Source organism: Thunnus maccoyii, chromosome 13, assembly GCF_910596095.1.
Source record: "Thunnus maccoyii chromosome 13, fThuMac1.1, whole genome shotgun sequence".
Taxonomy (NCBI): domain Eukaryota; kingdom Metazoa; phylum Chordata; class Actinopteri; order Scombriformes; family Scombridae; genus Thunnus; species Thunnus maccoyii.
Window position 1 is genome coordinate 22788744 of NC_056545.1, and position 17083 is coordinate 22805826.

General features: G+C 39.2%; 1 protein-coding gene across 8 annotated transcripts in view; it reads right to left on the minus strand.

Annotated features, from left to right (window-relative positions):
* msi2b (musashi RNA-binding protein 2b) overlaps positions 1-17083 on the minus strand; it is a 254649-nt gene that overhangs the window by 11344 nt on the left and 226222 nt on the right. For 5 of the 8 annotated variants that reach the window (XM_042430363.1, XM_042430361.1, XM_042430358.1 and 2 more), the window contains one exon: positions 8284-8403. The exons of 1 other annotated variant lie outside the window; for it this stretch is intronic. In XM_042430363.1, the coding sequence (XP_042286297.1) occupies positions 8284-8403 (120 nt within the window). The remainder of the gene's footprint in view (positions 1-8283; positions 8404-17083) is intronic. 2 more of the 8 variants (XM_042430362.1, XM_042430365.1) reach the window with 1 other exon arrangement.

Below are 17083 nucleotides of genomic sequence, written 5' to 3' on the forward strand. Positions count from 1 at the left end.
ATAAGTATTTGTTGTTTGTTGTTGTACTGAAGTGACATCCTACATTTTATAGCCTGATATGGAAATTTGAAGCATTTTCAGACACTACATGCCGCTGCATTGTCTACAGGCAGAGTGTGGCAGGCTCCAGTAAGAAACAGGCCTGATGCAGGCAGCTGGACAAGAGTACTTCTCAGACACTCATCCACAAACATGCAGGCACACATTCTCAAAGCCATATATTTTCATCAGTGGCTATCTGATCTGTTATGCAGGATGAGACTGGGCAGAGTGTGCCCACAGCTGCATTAGTATCACCGATCACATCACTGTGCCTCAGACCGTCCCACTATTAATATTCACACAATCTATCCAGAACAATGGGCCTTTCTTGGACTCCTTTTTTTCCACTGGCCACTAATTGGATGTAATTACTCATCTACAAAACAAATGAGCGTGCTGAGGTTGCCTTGGAGACTAGATCAGGGGACCCAGCAGTGCGAATCATTCGCAGGGCTTCATTTATACTGATAATTATCTCCCCTACCCCCACCCTCTTTCCCTTCTGCCCTCAGTGACCAAAGCTGGCGGCGAGGCGATGGAGAGGGGAGTGTCTAGCAGTCATCTGCTACTGACATCATCGGGGTGGCTCTCTTTAAGTGGATAAATGCCCTGCTCTCGTTCCCACTTTGCCAGGTGACTGCCTTTAAGGAGGAATCACAAACCTTGAAAGTACTGCTGCTCTTCTTTTCGCTAGTTGGAAAATAGAACTAATCATGCTGATGATAAAATATAGTGCCACGCTCCCCGGCCTGTTGGGACTTCAGGATGTGAAAAATATTTTCATAAGTTCGCCAGTGTTCTGCACCAAGTTTCCTCATTTTAAATCCCACAGAAATTTAAGATATTAACTAACACATACACACTTCTGAAGAAACGATCCCTAATTCAAATATTAACAAAACAGCCGCCAAATCAGTAAAATTAAAAACACTGTTGGTAACCGCTATTGCTCTCAAATTGATTGACAGGTCTCTCAATAAAGGGACTGACACTATACAACAATAAAACCTGTATTTATATTTTCTGATGCTGCTGAAGGATTACTAAAACTAGTAATCTTTGCAAACCCATCAGTTAAGAAGGCCTTTAGTTTGAATTCTGATCATCAACAAAATAAGTTGACTCTTTAAACATGAATATTCCTGTTATTTCTACAGTAGCGAATAGGGAATACAGGGAATTGGGGAATATAAAAATCTATTACCAAAAGTTATTTTCATTCCGGCGAGGAATGATTTTTCATGCAGTCACTCCTCCCTTTCCCTCGCGGCGCCAGTGAGATTCCTTGGTGGCCATCAAACCACATCACTCTACAGAAGATGTCAATAAACCTGACATGCTGCTTCTCAAATTAGCTTTGAATTTTAGAGCTACCATAATTAGCTTTTCCATTTTCACCAATGTCATTTAAAAATAGCGTGAAAGAAACTAACAGCTCTTTTGCTGTCTAGCCTTGTTTTCACTTTCCATTTGAAATAATCTTTTCTGAATGAATGGCTGAGTAATTAACAGCACTAGACACCCTTTTCAGAGAGCACAGACATTTCATAAATAATACATATTTAATGTCTTGTCATTTTGTGTTCAGAGAAGCTTGGCTAATGAATTTTAACAGATGATTTCTTCTTGCATTTACTCACCCATACTCAGGCCTCTGTTTTTTTTTTTTTAACTTTTCATTTTATGCCTGCTTTTCCCTTTTCTTACTGTTCTTTCCAGTAATGGACAAACTCAACAGAGCTACTGATTAATATTTACCTTCATATCTTGGCTGGGGAGTGGTAGAGGGAAGTTTCAGAGGAAAGGAACGTGAACATGGAATCATGGGTAAAACTGTGTAGTAAATCAGTGCACACTAATTTGCTGCAGGGAAGCCCACACAGGCCACACTAAATGATTTTAATGCAGATTTTAACCTGTGTGGGTTCTAGGCTAGATGGGACTGAGAAAGGGCACTCAGTTATCGACAGTCGGCACAGATTATCCTATTGTGAGCGGGCTCAGAGCTGACAGCCATGGCCTTTTGGCTGGACACATTTTTTTCAAACATGTCTGGTCAGGCTTATGTGGATTGAAGAAATCTAAGACTCACTAAGACTGAAATTTGAGAGTGATACCGGCTAAAGGTAATGATCATTAAGATACAGGGAGAAGGAAAATATGATTGAACCGCAAGAGGAGTTGTGTTTACAGCAGTTCACTCAGACTTTGTATGTTGATGGATTTCTGAATCTTCTTACATCTTACAAAATTTAATTTAGAGGCTTATAAAACTGTATAAAATGTAAGCATGCATATGCAAATTATATGAAATCTGTATGTAATTAAAAATGAGTAAAAACAACTCTTAAGTGCTGTATTTGGAAATAAAGCCACTTTCAAATACTAAAATAATGCAAATGAAGGATACAAAACATACTGTACTGTATGTCATAAATGAATTTAAAGGGCTGACAACAAAATATTTTACTCCCATTAAGCCATCATTAAGTTTTCTTTGGAGAGTCTGTTATGTATGCAGCCCCTGGAGGGCAGAGTGGTGATGTCCCTAAAGGCCTGTGCCTGTAACCTCAGAGCATCTGCTACCCACAGCTGTGAGAGCCGCCGCTTCATGGTGAAAGCGCAAAGGGACACTTTGCCCTCCCCGATGTGTCACATCTTTCCCTGGGCCTTAGACAAAAACCCAAGCAGGATGGGCTTGGCATGCCTGCTCATGTTATTTTGCAGCAAATACATGTAAAGCGCTTCTGGCCCCAGAGCTGAGCTCTGCAGATTAGCATCTGGGACAAATAGACCTGAGCTCACTAAGAGCCAGATTGATTAAGCCCAGTGCACACAGCCAATCCTGGTCTCCTCTCGGGCACTGCTGAAGATCACAGAGCTTGTTGGGAGGAAATTGATAATGATCTTAATTTGGAAATGTCTGTCACATGACTTTCCTTCTTTTCATTGGTGAAGGAAAAAGAGGTAGGAGAAGAAGTGAGATGAGTAAAAGAGAGAACAGAACAAAGAAGCTCAAGAACTAACTAAAGGGAGAATCAGGTTTTAATAAATGTGAAGACCATCCTGAACCCCGATGTAACTGGCAGAAACACCCCTGTAATTTACACTGCAGTCCAATTTCAGCACAACACTGACCACAGCCAACTCTATTTCAGTTTTGAACACGAGTCAAATCAGACATACTGTACATAACAAGTACCTAGACCTCTAAAAGCAGCTGAGTGGGTCTTTGTGTACACCGCAGGTAAAGCTGAGATCTGAGACTGACATTTGAGCTTAACAGGAAGCTCAGAGGGACTCAGGAAAACACTCAACCAGAGTAGACTGGGACCTGTGAAGTTCCCTGGACTGTCAGAATCATCTTCATCACTTGCATTTTCCTCTGTTTCTATCTGACAATGCTGAAGCACAAGATATTTCAGATAAGTGGAATTATGAATGAAAAAAACAAAACAATGACAACCAGCCTTATTTTACATATTATTTCATTAGCTGGATATTCATAAAATGTGTTGAGAATTCTTTCTCCGTGTGTATATCAATATGTGAGTTGTTGCTGACATAAATGTCTAATATTAGCAGTCGGTTCATGAATCAACTACCTGTCAGTCTCAGTTAAAGCAGCAACTGCAGCTCATTTGTGCAGGTTCATCCTTCATATCAACAGCAGAAGTGGATTGTACATGCCCAAAATGCAGCCCAGATGCTGGTGCATGCATTAGTCATCTCCAGATTAGCAATTTCCTCCTTGCTGGCCTTACTATGCAGATGTTCAGCCCTTCCAACTGATCCATGATGTGACTGCCCTTTTCACCCTCCAGTGGCTCCCTGTAGTAGTTAAAATCAGGCTCTAAACTGTGATACCAACCTATAAAGTCAAACATGGGCCTGCACATCTCTACCTCCAGGCGATGGTACACTCTGTGCAGGGGCCAGATCTCTCTGATCTACTTCTTGCCTGGAGCCACAGTTTTTCAAATGGCATGACAAACGTACGTCAAGAGTAGTCCTTATTCCTGCACCTTAGTCAGTCCCTCCAGGATTTTGCAGAGATTTTTTTCGTGAAAAATGCTTCATGTTACATCAGCTTTTCTCAAAAATTGCATGCGATGCAATTTGCAAAGAAGAAGTGAGAAGAAAAAAATTGAGATTTGAAAAAAAAAATTAGTTTGCCTCCACTTTTGTGTTAAACATTTGGAAATTGTTTTGCACGGTCTTTTGCAGTTACTTTCATTGGCAAATGAGAGGGTTTCACTTTATTCATTGTGTAATTTCACCTGAATGCACGATGCGATGACGTGTCACATTGGTTGTTTTGATTAGACTGACACAGGGAATGACACATTTACCATAAACCCTGTCACTTCTTGTTTTGCCATTTTGGCATTTTGTTTTAATGAGGAGAGGAGAGGTTGAAGAGCCTTGCTAACTGTAAATGAGGAGTTACTTTTGTTGATAAACCAAGTTTTGTTTGGAACTCCTGTGAATCCGACCCGGTTGCATACAATATCAATACAAAATAGAGGATATTGATGGACTTGTCGCAACTGTCCTTCCTTCTCATCACAAAGTCTGGACCTTAAATTTACGATGATATATTGATGTCAAAATCTTCCTGGTAGCATCTTTAATGTGGAGAAATTGCAGGGATTTTGCACAATTGCAAACCCCCCCCCCGCAATATCTGCAGAGATTGGTTAAATTTGCATTAATTATTGTTATCGCAAGATCGCCACTTTCCTGGAGGGACTGCTTAGTGGTGCCACACATCTTCAAATACAGACCAAGGATCCATCTCTTCAAATAGTATCAAGACAGACACCACCTTACATTTTACTTTTAATAAATAAAACATGTTGGCTAAACTGTCCAACTAGTCACCACTGATTTGTTTTGTTTTTTCTACTGTGATAACTGGTACGCAAAATTGGAAACTTGTCAATGGTAATTAGCTTTCAAAACTTAAGTAACCTACATTTATTTACAGAAAGAAAAGTATTCTATCAAGGCTCAAGTTCTCTTAAACTCAAGGAAAAAATATATATATGTGGGAAACATATTATTTAGCAAAGATGGTGCAGAGTCTACATCTTCACTAACTTTTTTTGTTATGCTACAAAACTATGACTAGGGTATAGTTTGCTGCAAGTGCCAGGTCACAGTGAGAAGTCCAAAATACACCTTGTCATCAGCAGTGGTCTGTCATAGAGAGGGGAAGTCAGCATGCTGTCATTTTGTCTGCTGAGATTTGGGAGTAGGGTGAAAGTGCCCTCAGTCAGAGATGGAAAAATGTCTACAAGTCTACAAACAAGCCTCACAGTGCACACAATATCTACACAAAAAGTTTTAGAGAAACACCAAGCAAACAAGAAATAGGGTTCAAATATCAAAATATAATTTTAAACAAGAGATATCTAGTGATGTTTAAAAATTTGGTTTGGTTTTGAGTGCCAATTTAGGTGATACCCCACCACCACCCCTGCTTCCCTCTCATTGGGTCAAGGTAGACTTGATGTATATAATATTTGGTACTCTATGGAAACTGTAGGTGGAGTCAAAGCACAAAGAATCTACACTTATATCACAGATAAGGCTTTTTTTTAAAAAACAAAAAACATAGTTTGCACTAAAATCACAAAAATTAAGCAAAAAATAAAACCACTAGAAAAGCTATTCCTGTGTTGCTTTTGGGCTGAGTGTGCTGCAAATTAAATGGTAAGATAGGGCAGAGATGCAGACAATACACAGAGAGGAAGGTCAAGCCAAAACAATCTGTGTCCTCTGTTCTGTCTGTGTCTGTAGAATATAGAGAGAAGAGATCACTGAATGTATTAATCCATGCCGTATGTTATTAGCATCTCAAACACTTCAATAAATCAATTGATCCAGGTGTCCAGCTATTTTTTACTCTGTCCAAAAGCCAAAAACCACAGGACTGCACCTGCAAATCTTTTGTCTGGAGAACAGATCAGTTAATAATGTCTAAAAATAAAACAGGATACGGCTGATTTCCAGTAGTTATCAACCTACAGATATCTCAGTCAAATCAATTCATATTTCAGATTTTATTGCTATAATTGTGATAATATTCTTGCTTTGCAGGCATATAATGAGTAAGCACGGAAATTTCACTGAGTGATATTTTCCTGAAAACTGCCTCATGGCTCTTTAAGTACTCTAAAACAGGCCCATGATGTCACTGTTTACCACTCTAACCCTCCAGCCCCCCTCCCCCTTCCCCTCACCCCCTGTTCATAATCATTTACTTGTCTCCCTTCCATTTGCAGCTGTCAGAATTAAACTGTACATAATGGTTGCCATCACGTCTCTTGCTTCCTGGCTGCTGCTAACCCCAAATCAACATTCCTGCTTCTTAGTGATGTTCATTGCAATTGTTGGGCAAACTGTTTGTTTTGAAAATGCAAAATCAAATAGCCTGATGTGAGAGAAAGAGCATCTGATTGGCTTCCAGTGTTCCCTCTGTTGATTTGAATTAAGTTCAAATGAGGACAGGTGGGTGTTTGTCTGTATGTGTGTGCATACGCGGGTAGTATGCATACACTACAGTCGCTTGTACTGTAGCTGTCTTTGTGTCCATGTGCAAGCGTCTTCAGGTGTCACAGCACATGACATCACACAGCAAGTGTCTATTGACTTTATTACTGTTTCTGGTAGTGACTGCACAAACCAGACAACATCTGAATTACAATTAAAACAGATTTTCTCTAACAGGCTTCTTATAGTATGTCTGATTAGGTAAGACACTCTTCACTAAAGCCCGGAGGCTGTGTGTTCAGTCAGGGGAGCTATTATTGACAGCTATTGAATGATCTACAGTCGTACGGGTGGAAAAAGCAGAATGTCTAAATGAAGCCGACAAGTCGATCAATGCTGTGTTAAAGACAGAAAGAAACTTGCACCCTGTTTCTGTAGCACGATTCTTGGCAGATATTCATTTGTATGTGAATATGGTGTGTACTGTAATATATGCAATATGTGGCATATGTGTATTATAAGTTAATGTCTAGGGGCATCCTACATACTAACACAGAGACGTTGACTAATACTAATATTTGAAATTTTGAACATTTGTATTTACTTATGGGCACACAACTCCAAAAGCTGAGTAAGCTTCAATTTGTGTTGCAACTACATGGCAAACAATCATTAGTAAGGTTCAGGGTCATATTGCTTTACTCTCAAATGATCAGGTCTGACTAGATGGAAAAGTAAATGAGTAGAGTGGTAGAAAAGAAACAAAGGAACAACTACTACTGCTACTATTCAACAACCAGCAGCACAACTGGAACCACAATATAGGTTCAACATTGTCAAACTGCATATTTTGATGACTAACCTGTTTTAAGGGACAATCCACCTCTGTATAAAACACTGTACGACTTGACGTTTTGCTATAACTGGGTTAGTTCACCATATATGGTGATCATAACATGTCATCATATCAAACTAGCCACTAAGAAAACAGGTTTTTGAGCTGGCAATGAAAATATTCAATCTGGCAGTCAAATATCTCGGCTAAGTGTAAATTTATTGCCTGGTTTCAACAGATCATCTCAGTAGTTTAATTTAGCTGGGCCTTTATTCACATATTTTTTCAACTCCTATTCCATATGGAAATGTTTGAGGCAAGAAAATACCAAGGAAACAGTACTTAAAATGCTGTAAGCTACTATTCCAATTCTTGCACCTTATCTATGACCTAAAAAGGCACAGCACTATATATATTCAGGAACCTTCACATATAGAAACTCCCATGTGAGAAGGGTATCGGGCTACATTATAATAAATTAGTTAGTTATTCAAATTCAACTATCTCATTTTGCTTCAGTCCCATTAGCTCTCCTCAAGTACCCCATTCAAAGAGCGGGGCACTTGGTCCTGTTGTGGCTGAGGAGCATCATGTGCACCCTGAGGGTATGTTGATAAATGTTCCTACATTGGTCTTATGGGTGGAGCTGAAAGTGCACTCACTGTCCACTAATTGCAAATGCCTTTAAAATACTTCAAACTGCATAAGACCTATGCATATATATTATGCATATATATTTATATATCTTGGTTAAAATATCTACTGTATGTGTACGATACTGTCTGTCTAAACTAAAATTGTTGGTGAGTGTGTGCATGGGGGCTCGGGGGACTATGTCTATGGGGAGAAGCAGAGCAGGAGAAGTTGGAGAGAGCAGCAGCCACACAGAACATGGACAGAGCGTTTACCTGGCCCTGTGCTCTGTGGGTACGCCAAGTAGCCGCCTCTTCCACGGGCCCCCCTACCTGAGCCACGCGCTGCTGCTACTGCTGCTGCCGCCACCGGTCCGTATGCTGTCGCTGGGAAGCCTGCAGGCACATACACACATATACACACACACATCACTTCCTGCACATGGATGAGTTTGTCCCAGAGCTACAGGAGAATGTTGATACCAGCACGGAGCTACAGGATAAAACTATAGCTGTCAGAGACAGCGGATCATGTCAGGGCGACATCTATCAGCAGACTCTTACAGAACCCACTGTGATATTCAAAACCCTGCAGACCCACTGATCTGATCCACACACGGAAACAGAAAGATAGCCATGAGCAACTCACTGAATATTAGGTAGAATAAGTACAGGGGCCGTATTCATGAAGCTTCCTAGTACAAAGAGTTGCTACTAGTGACGAAATTCTAAGAAAATTCTTAGAATTATGATGAAGAATTTCCCCTTGCAGTTAAGACTAGATCCTGGTAAAGATAAAAGTTGTTCACAAAGCATCTTAGCCCTTAAGAGAGCTCCTAAGGTGAAAAACTGTTAAGAGTAGGGAGGAGGACTTTTAAGAGGCTTAAGAGTTTCTTAAGCAGAGGAGAAAATGGTGGAAAGACAAAGAGGCAGGAGAAATATTCTCCAAACGCTGAATGACAGTGAGTTAATGAAACGCTACAGATTAGATCGTGCAGGATAATGTTTGTGGCCGATCTCATTAGAGATACGCTCACATCTTCCACCCAATGCAATAACACTATAACGCCAGAAATGAAAGTGGTCACAACACTAAGACATTTGGCAACTGCAAAAATTTGGAATTTGCTGGCAGTTGGAAAAAAAGATTTATATGCCAACCAACGCTGCTACTTATATAGACTGGCCAGCAATCACAGAAATTGATATTGAATATCAAATAGATTAAGTACTAAACTTACCAGCATGGTAAATAAATGTCTATAAAAAATATATAGAAAAAATAAACTATCAGCATGTGAACAGGTTACTGCACAAGTAGGCCTGTGTTTTCAAACATTTCGAAGGCTTCTTTTAAAGTGCAGCTCACAATTTATTCAACAGAGATGTTCATTACATAAAATAGTATTTATAATTACACCATGTCTTAATAGAGACTGAATTCTATGATTAGGCCTATCGATTTCATTGTCGATTCTATGCTCATATCACTAAGAGTGCATTTTTCTTTCTCTCTTTTTTTTTTGATCAGCCAATCACATTTTAAGAAAATATGTCATACCTAGCAATGGGGTGACCACACCTCCTCACTAAGGTAAAAGTTTCTGTCCCTTCCTTGCCCAGAGTTGCTCTGAGAATTTTCCTAAATCACTCCTAAGCTAGCTTCCACCTTGCTAGAAATGTTCTAAGTATTCTCAGAATGTCTGTGAAGAAGTAAAAAAAATTAAAATAAATGACTTAAGTGCATCTTCCAAGTACTTGCCATGATCATGACCTGATTAAATGATTCAGCACTTCAATTCCTGAAAAATCTAATCTTATATATGTGTTAAAATTTATAATGGATCTCATATTCTGGTGGGGTTCTTGCATTCATGGGTTGAGGACTCATGCAGACAAAATATGTATGATACATGCAGAAAATATGTTCAAATATGATTTTTCTTTGATTTACACACTACTGAAAACCTTGCTAATTATCCAATTTCCCTTTTCATTGATTACTATTATTTTCAAACAATGCATGGTGTATTGTTTGCACAGGTGTGTAAAGACATCAGTGATCATCATAAGGCAAATATCAAATGATATAAAAACAGAACAAAAAACAATTCATATTTTATAATTTGAAAATTCTATATATACTATATACTGTATAGTAACTTACTGTAGAATGATAACATTGTGATATATACTTGGTATGATATGTGCATCCTCTGAATTTTCCTTTCATAGTAGAATTCTGTTGGACTGAAAAGGTGCAAATTCTTATTCATCTATAAAACTGTGAGTAAATTGGGTTCGCAATTCACTAAGTCCCTGATTATATTAGTGAAAGAATTTGGCTCTGGGGGGTGTTTATGTCACATGCTTTGGATGAAAGATTATAGCCACATCTGAGCTGCATAGACATGGGCATAATAGCGCTACCTCTGGAGACTGTCCCTGCATTTTGTTCGGGAGTGCTCCCAATTACTGGGAGCTTCTATGGATTCAGAATCACCCATTGTAATCCAAGAGGCAAAGTATGTCACATTTTTTCGATGGGCTATTCAAGTAGAAGACATACAGTAGTTTTACACTTCCTGCAATCAGATGGAGACATCTGTTGAATGACTTGTCATTCAGAAAAGATTTCAAACTGGTAAAAAGTCTCTTTACCTGTAAACATTCATATGTAAACATTTATAGTACTCTGATGCTGAGATTTTTAAAGCTCTAAATCTGCCTAAATTTTCAGTTTATGATGCACTAATAAAATAAAGTCCTTAAAGCTCCTGGAAAGGCAAATCTATGATTGTCTCTTAATAATGTAGTTTGGGATCTAATGTGTATATAGTAAACACCTAAAAAGTATGAGATTATAGCCTTTGACATACCTATGTAATTCTTTAGACAGTGTCTCTCCCTTCCCTTGTTACTGGGTTGCAGTTAGGCGTGGCAAAGCCAGGACATTAATTATGTAATAAATGTGTGCCCAATAATATTTAGGAGAAAGATGATTGATGTGGGCTATCTCGCCAAGCTGACTTTACAACACCTCCTATTGTTTCCCCTGTGGGAAAACACTACACTGTAGTTTTCTTTGCTTTTAGCTAGAGTGAGCATTCAAATTAGCCTAACATGGTTTGAAAGCTACTGTGTTAAGCTAACTAGCAGACTGGGGTACACCACCCAAATCTGTTGATAAGTAGCTCAAAAGTGTACCATAGAAAAGCTAATGCTAACCCTTTCATGTAATTGAATGAAAGATGCTAAAACACTTAGCTTCTTAGTTTGGGAGGTATAGTTCAATAAAAACACAGATGTATGGTCTACCCTAGTCTGCAAGTTAGCTGATTAGCCAAGATAACTAGCAGACTATTGGGGGTTTTAATAATAAGCTCAAAAGTCTTGAATAGAAAAGCTAATGCTAACTGTTTCATGTAAGTGAATGGAAAATGATAAAATGATTAGTGCCACACTCTGGGAGGTATAGTTATATAAAAACACAGATTTGGGTGGTCTAAACTAATTTGCTAGTTTAGTCGATTTGTCAAGCTTTCTAACCAAGTAGGGTTCATTTGATAGATTTGGTAGTTTATTCCATGGCAGCAAAATGTTTTAGTGATTGAATGGAAAATAAAATGGTACTTGAGCTGAAAGAGAGCTGTCAATCAAGCATGATCTGATCACGCCTCCACACTCCTGAGAAGCTGTTTGAGAAGCAAAACAAACAGTTTTGGAACTAGGTTTCTAACACTTATGAACATTTATTTTCACTCAGATTTTTGTAGATGCTTAATGAGACACTCAACTTTGATATCGTATGTGCATTTTTACTATTTCAAGCCAAATTTCCAGAGGCTTTAATACCATGCACATATAAATCCACTTCTTTAGGGTCTAATTATTCCAACAAATATCAGCCTAATAATCAGTCTGTAATTAAGCCGACGCAGTATCTGTGAATTGTAATTACATTGTTGGCCTTAATGAACACAGTAGCTAGAGGTGGCTGACAGAGGCTAGTCCATGCCCAGGGCCCGGGCTCTTCTCTCAGCACAGGAATGGCATGTCATTAGTGGTGGTGATGAGATTCCTCACTCTGGGCTCAACACCGTCTATGCCTAATCAGCCTCCTAAAATTATCTCCACAGGAAATGCTTTCCTCACTAGCAAAAAAAAAAAAAAAGATCTCCAAATTCCCTCAATTTGAGTTTTTCTTGATTTTTTAACTGAGTGAATGAGTGTGTGTGTGGGTGTGTGTGTGTGTGTGCATATATGTATGTGTGTTTCTTCTATGTTTTGGCCATATTCTGGAAACTAGTGGTTTAGACATTATAAAATAGCACAAGACACCTTAGAGGATTATTTTTTGAATGCTGTGGAGGTGAGAGGAGCACCAGCGGGTGACCTATTTTCCGAGCCAGGCTTGTAGTGCTATTCCACGAAGAGGGGCTCGCACAAAAGACTGATGAAAGGGAGGGAGGGGGGAGGAGGTGAGAGGGCAGGGTCAGATGAGCCGCAGCCGAAGAGAAAAACACATAGCTTTTCATTAGTCGGCTGAGAAGGAGGTAATTCACAACTCTGTCGACACAATATGACCATGAATGTGCTTGTTGGGTGTGAGGTGCCACCATGCTGCGACTGGCAGGCAGGTGAAGAAGAGAAAGAAATGCCGCTTTTCCCTCAACTATCTAACAGCTCAGGAGAGAATAAGGGACTAAGGCGGCATGGTGACAGGAGAAAAAGAATCACAAAAAGACGATAAAAAAGGCTACTAAAAATCAGCCGCATTTATGCCACTGCAGCCGAACCACACCAGGAACGGATTCCAACAGCTAAAATGATATTCTCTGCCTCTTTTCACAAAAACACAAATCAACTCTGATACTATGCTAATGATGGCCATGCACCCTTGTATTTCCACTTACAGTGTCCCCATGGTTGCTGTGCGGAACAGTGTTGCAGCACTCTTCACCTCTTTTTGCTTCTCTCTCTCTCTCCTTTTCTAAGTGCTGAATCTATCTTCCCCTAGCTGCCATTGTCATGACACCCCCAATAGACCCACTGGCTTGGAAGTTAGTTGCGGGCAAAGTTGTGGTGAGAGATTAACTTTGCAGGATTAGGTGGGTTAATTAATAGATGGCTGCTGCTCATTGTTTTGTGCTCACGCTGTAAGAAGCCACCCAAGAGAAGCGCTGCAGCATTAAATCAATTTCATGGCCCTTTTATTACTGAGGAGATAAAGCCAATATTTAGCTTTCAATTCTTCACAATTATTGGGCCCCTGCTTTGCCACTTGAGTGGCTGCGCTTGGCTGGGGACAAGGACACATCTGTTTATGAGCTGTGGAGGCCCGGGGGCCTTGGTGTCCGGACTCCGGGGAACTGTCCTCAGCTTTCTCTCCTCAAGCCTGCAGCACAGAAATTCAGCCTTCTTCAGGAGTGCACACAGAAAGGAAGGAAGATTAGACCTAAAGAAAGATGGGGACTGTCACGAATCAGACATTTCACCCTCTTTCCAAGCAAAAGAACTACATTTTCTTTACACAAACAACATCAAAAATTAAATACTAATATTCATATTCACAACAAGAGCAGTTCCAAATTAAACAGAAATGTTCCGGCTGGAGGTTTTTCTATGTAGTGACTCTTTACCCTCCCTTCAAACAGCTTTAACTCACTTTGTTTTCTATGGAGTATGTATCCTTGCTAACCCCTACAGCTTTGACATCAAGGGTCCTATGTTCATGGCAGCTCAACGACTGGCACTAGGAGCGCTCCAACATTCTGGTATTTTCCTAAACTTAAAATTCTTGTGGTATTTCGGTGCACAGTGCATCACACATGGTGCACAGGTGGGAGTTTCATTCAAAGTGTTGGTATTTTGTTGGAAACTTGGAATTACACACTGCACTGAGAATAGACATCTCAGAACCACGCCTGTTTCTGCTGCAAAATCAACCTGGTACTGCACGGTTTTGGTCTCAACATGAGTTAAATAAATACTTGGAGCAAATGCAGAAATCTGCAGCCTCTGGTTTAAGAAGTGCTGCCCAAGATTGCATCAATTACAATATGATGTGACCAATTATGACCTGAGATATAGAATAATGACTGAAATACTGTCAGATTGATGCAACCATATAAATGGCTTCACCAAACTATTTCTAATTATTTGTTTCTATCACTATTGTAGAAAATGGTGTGGGCTTCACATTGTGCAACATTGCACCTTAAGACAACAATATGACTTCCTGGTGAAGCCGTTTCTTCATCTGGTGAGCTATTGTTGTCATGCTTCACTGTGATTGGCACAGTTAATTCAGTGCTATTACACCAATAATGTGACTAATAAGGCTAATAATGTCATTATTATTTTTATTCAACACACCCTCTGATCTGTATTCCATTGCACCCATCCTTATTGCACTTTGCACTGTTGGACATAGATGAACCAAAATAGCAGGTGTGCTTGGAAACGCCCACACAGTCCATGTGTTCAAGACCTGCTACTTTGCACTAGTTGGTCTGCTTTTGTGATTAAAATAAGCCTTATGATTTTATTTTTCTATCCATGCAACTGTTTGCCAATATTGAGCAACATTCAGAAATAGATCCAATTGTTACCCTATATACCATACTGTACCAATATACCTTGTTTTCTAAAATAAACCATTAGCCAAAGTAACTTTTCATTTGTCAAACAGGTTAAAATGATATGCCCAATTCATGGTGTTGTTAGCTCTGTGTTGAAGGAGCACAATGTGCATCCAGAGCACACATACTGTAAGACTCTATTTTCATTGCATATACCAGGGATTTATGCCAATAAAGTGGCATTTTCCTTGGGTGCAAGCTGTTTTTTTTCTTATCTGCACCTGCATTTTTTTTTGAGTCTCTGTGAACTTGACTGTACTGAAGTAGGAGAGACACAGTAGGGGCAGTGTCAGTGGTGATCAAACAGAACAGTGCAATTTTTATGTCAAGATTTCCTGGGATTTTTTGCTTGCACCGCTTGCCTGCACAGCCCAGGTCAAAAGCTTTGTTTTCTCTATTACAAAACTGTCAAAGCACTTTGCTGAATTACACATTGCTCATAAAGAAGAGAAAAGGGGGTGATGTGATTGGTCAAATTTATGCCAGTCCCCTATCATAACTACTGATGATGTCTTCCTCCTAATGTCACCGCATTTTTAAGCTGCTCTGCAGTTGAAATGCATGCTTTTAACAAAAGGATTACCAAAACAGTCAGTCACCGTGCTTTGTACTGTGAGTCAATTAGTCATAAGAGTATGTGTACTTCATTTATTATGCTGGACTGAACATCATCACAACTCAAAGCTTAACATTTTACATGCTTTATTGACACTGACAATGTCTTTTTTGATACTACTGGGAGTCGCAGAGGAAGAAATGTATAAATTCTACCCATCCAGGCTTCAAATGAAGTTCTCTTTCAACCCACGTTCAACCCTGGAGGAAGGTGACAAAGCCAGGCCAGCTGTTACCTACTGACCCCTACAAACTGAAAACATGCACTTCTCTGAACATTACATCTGATTTTTTCCCCTGATGCACTATTTCTCAAAATTCTCTGCAGATATTTCTTGGCATACTGCCTTCCTCCACCACAGACTCGCTTTCTGATCCTATTACTCAGAAAACGTCACAATGAAAAGTTGTTGCATTATGCATCAATAAGGTCCTATTTATGTCCTACCAGTCTGACAACAGCTTGACTGATGTTAATGCAATCTGTACTGTTCTTTGGCCCAAAACTGCCAGCAGCAGCTCACCCGTCATTGACAAAGGAGCTCCATCAGTCACAGAGCACTCCACTCATTTCTGCTATAAGAAGACTGTCAACTATCTAATGCACAGCGGGAGCCCAGGGACAGCTGATACTTTTATGGAGACCCTATGGAAACTGAAAATTAACACTACTAGTACTACACTAAGATTCTGAGTTGAGCGAAGACACATTACACACATTATGTCTTGAGGAAATAAGTAATATATATCAAAATTAAATCAAAGTTTTTTGTTAACCATGATTCTAGCTTAACATTATACCAAGCTAGAAAAAAATATTGATGGTCTATTTAATTTTGTCTTCGGAGTGCAGTTAACCAGAATTAGCTTGCTGGCTAACAGAGTTTGCATGCTAAGCTGGTTAACACAGTTGCTTGGTGTGGGAGGGAGGCTGGTGAACGGTGAAACAAGCCTTTCAGCCTGCAGCTAGAGTCGATTTTGGGGGCAGACAGAAGGAGTGAGACAGATGAACAGTAAAGAGCAGAGATGAGTAAGACAGATGAACAGAGGAGGACAGCAGCCACATCAGTAGAAAAGGAAGACAAAGAGAATGAGAAATTGAGGGAGAAATGAGGCCAGGACATGAGTGTCCAATTCATTCTTGTGGAATTTTGTGAGGGGTTTTTGTTCAATACAAATATGTCAAGGAATGAGATTATATTGTACTCAGATAAAATATAATAACCACACCTACAATAATGTGCTACAGTATTCTACTACACAATAAATCAGTGCAAGTCTTGTATGGTAACTACAAAGGAATGATGTTTATACAATATGAATAACATATCTAACGTTACGTATTTTTTTGTAGAGTGGTAGAAAAACTCCTTATAATGATCCCTCTAAGCGCGTTAAATTATTGATTTGTAAGTTGTATTTTAATTTTGGATGGCATTTACACTACTTTTTTTGCATGTTAAGTCTTACATTTAATATGCAAAGTATCCAGTAAATTCAGTTGTCACATGAGTTAAATGTAAGTAGCGTTTCCCCTCTGAAATATAGCGGATTAATCTAAGTGAAAATAAGTAAAAATGCTAGAACCTAAAACTTAGCTGGGCAGATGAATTTTGTTACAGTATTTGCTAACTCTGCTACTAATATATATTTTATACCAAAAATGTATTTATTCATTTTGCTATTTTAAATGTTAAGAATTCAAAAACCATGTTACATGTTGTGTTTTACCATTGGACTGAATAGTTCATATGAACCAACAAAAAGAGGAAATTCAGTGTGAAAAATGTGAGAAGAAAAGAAATCATAGAGGAGGT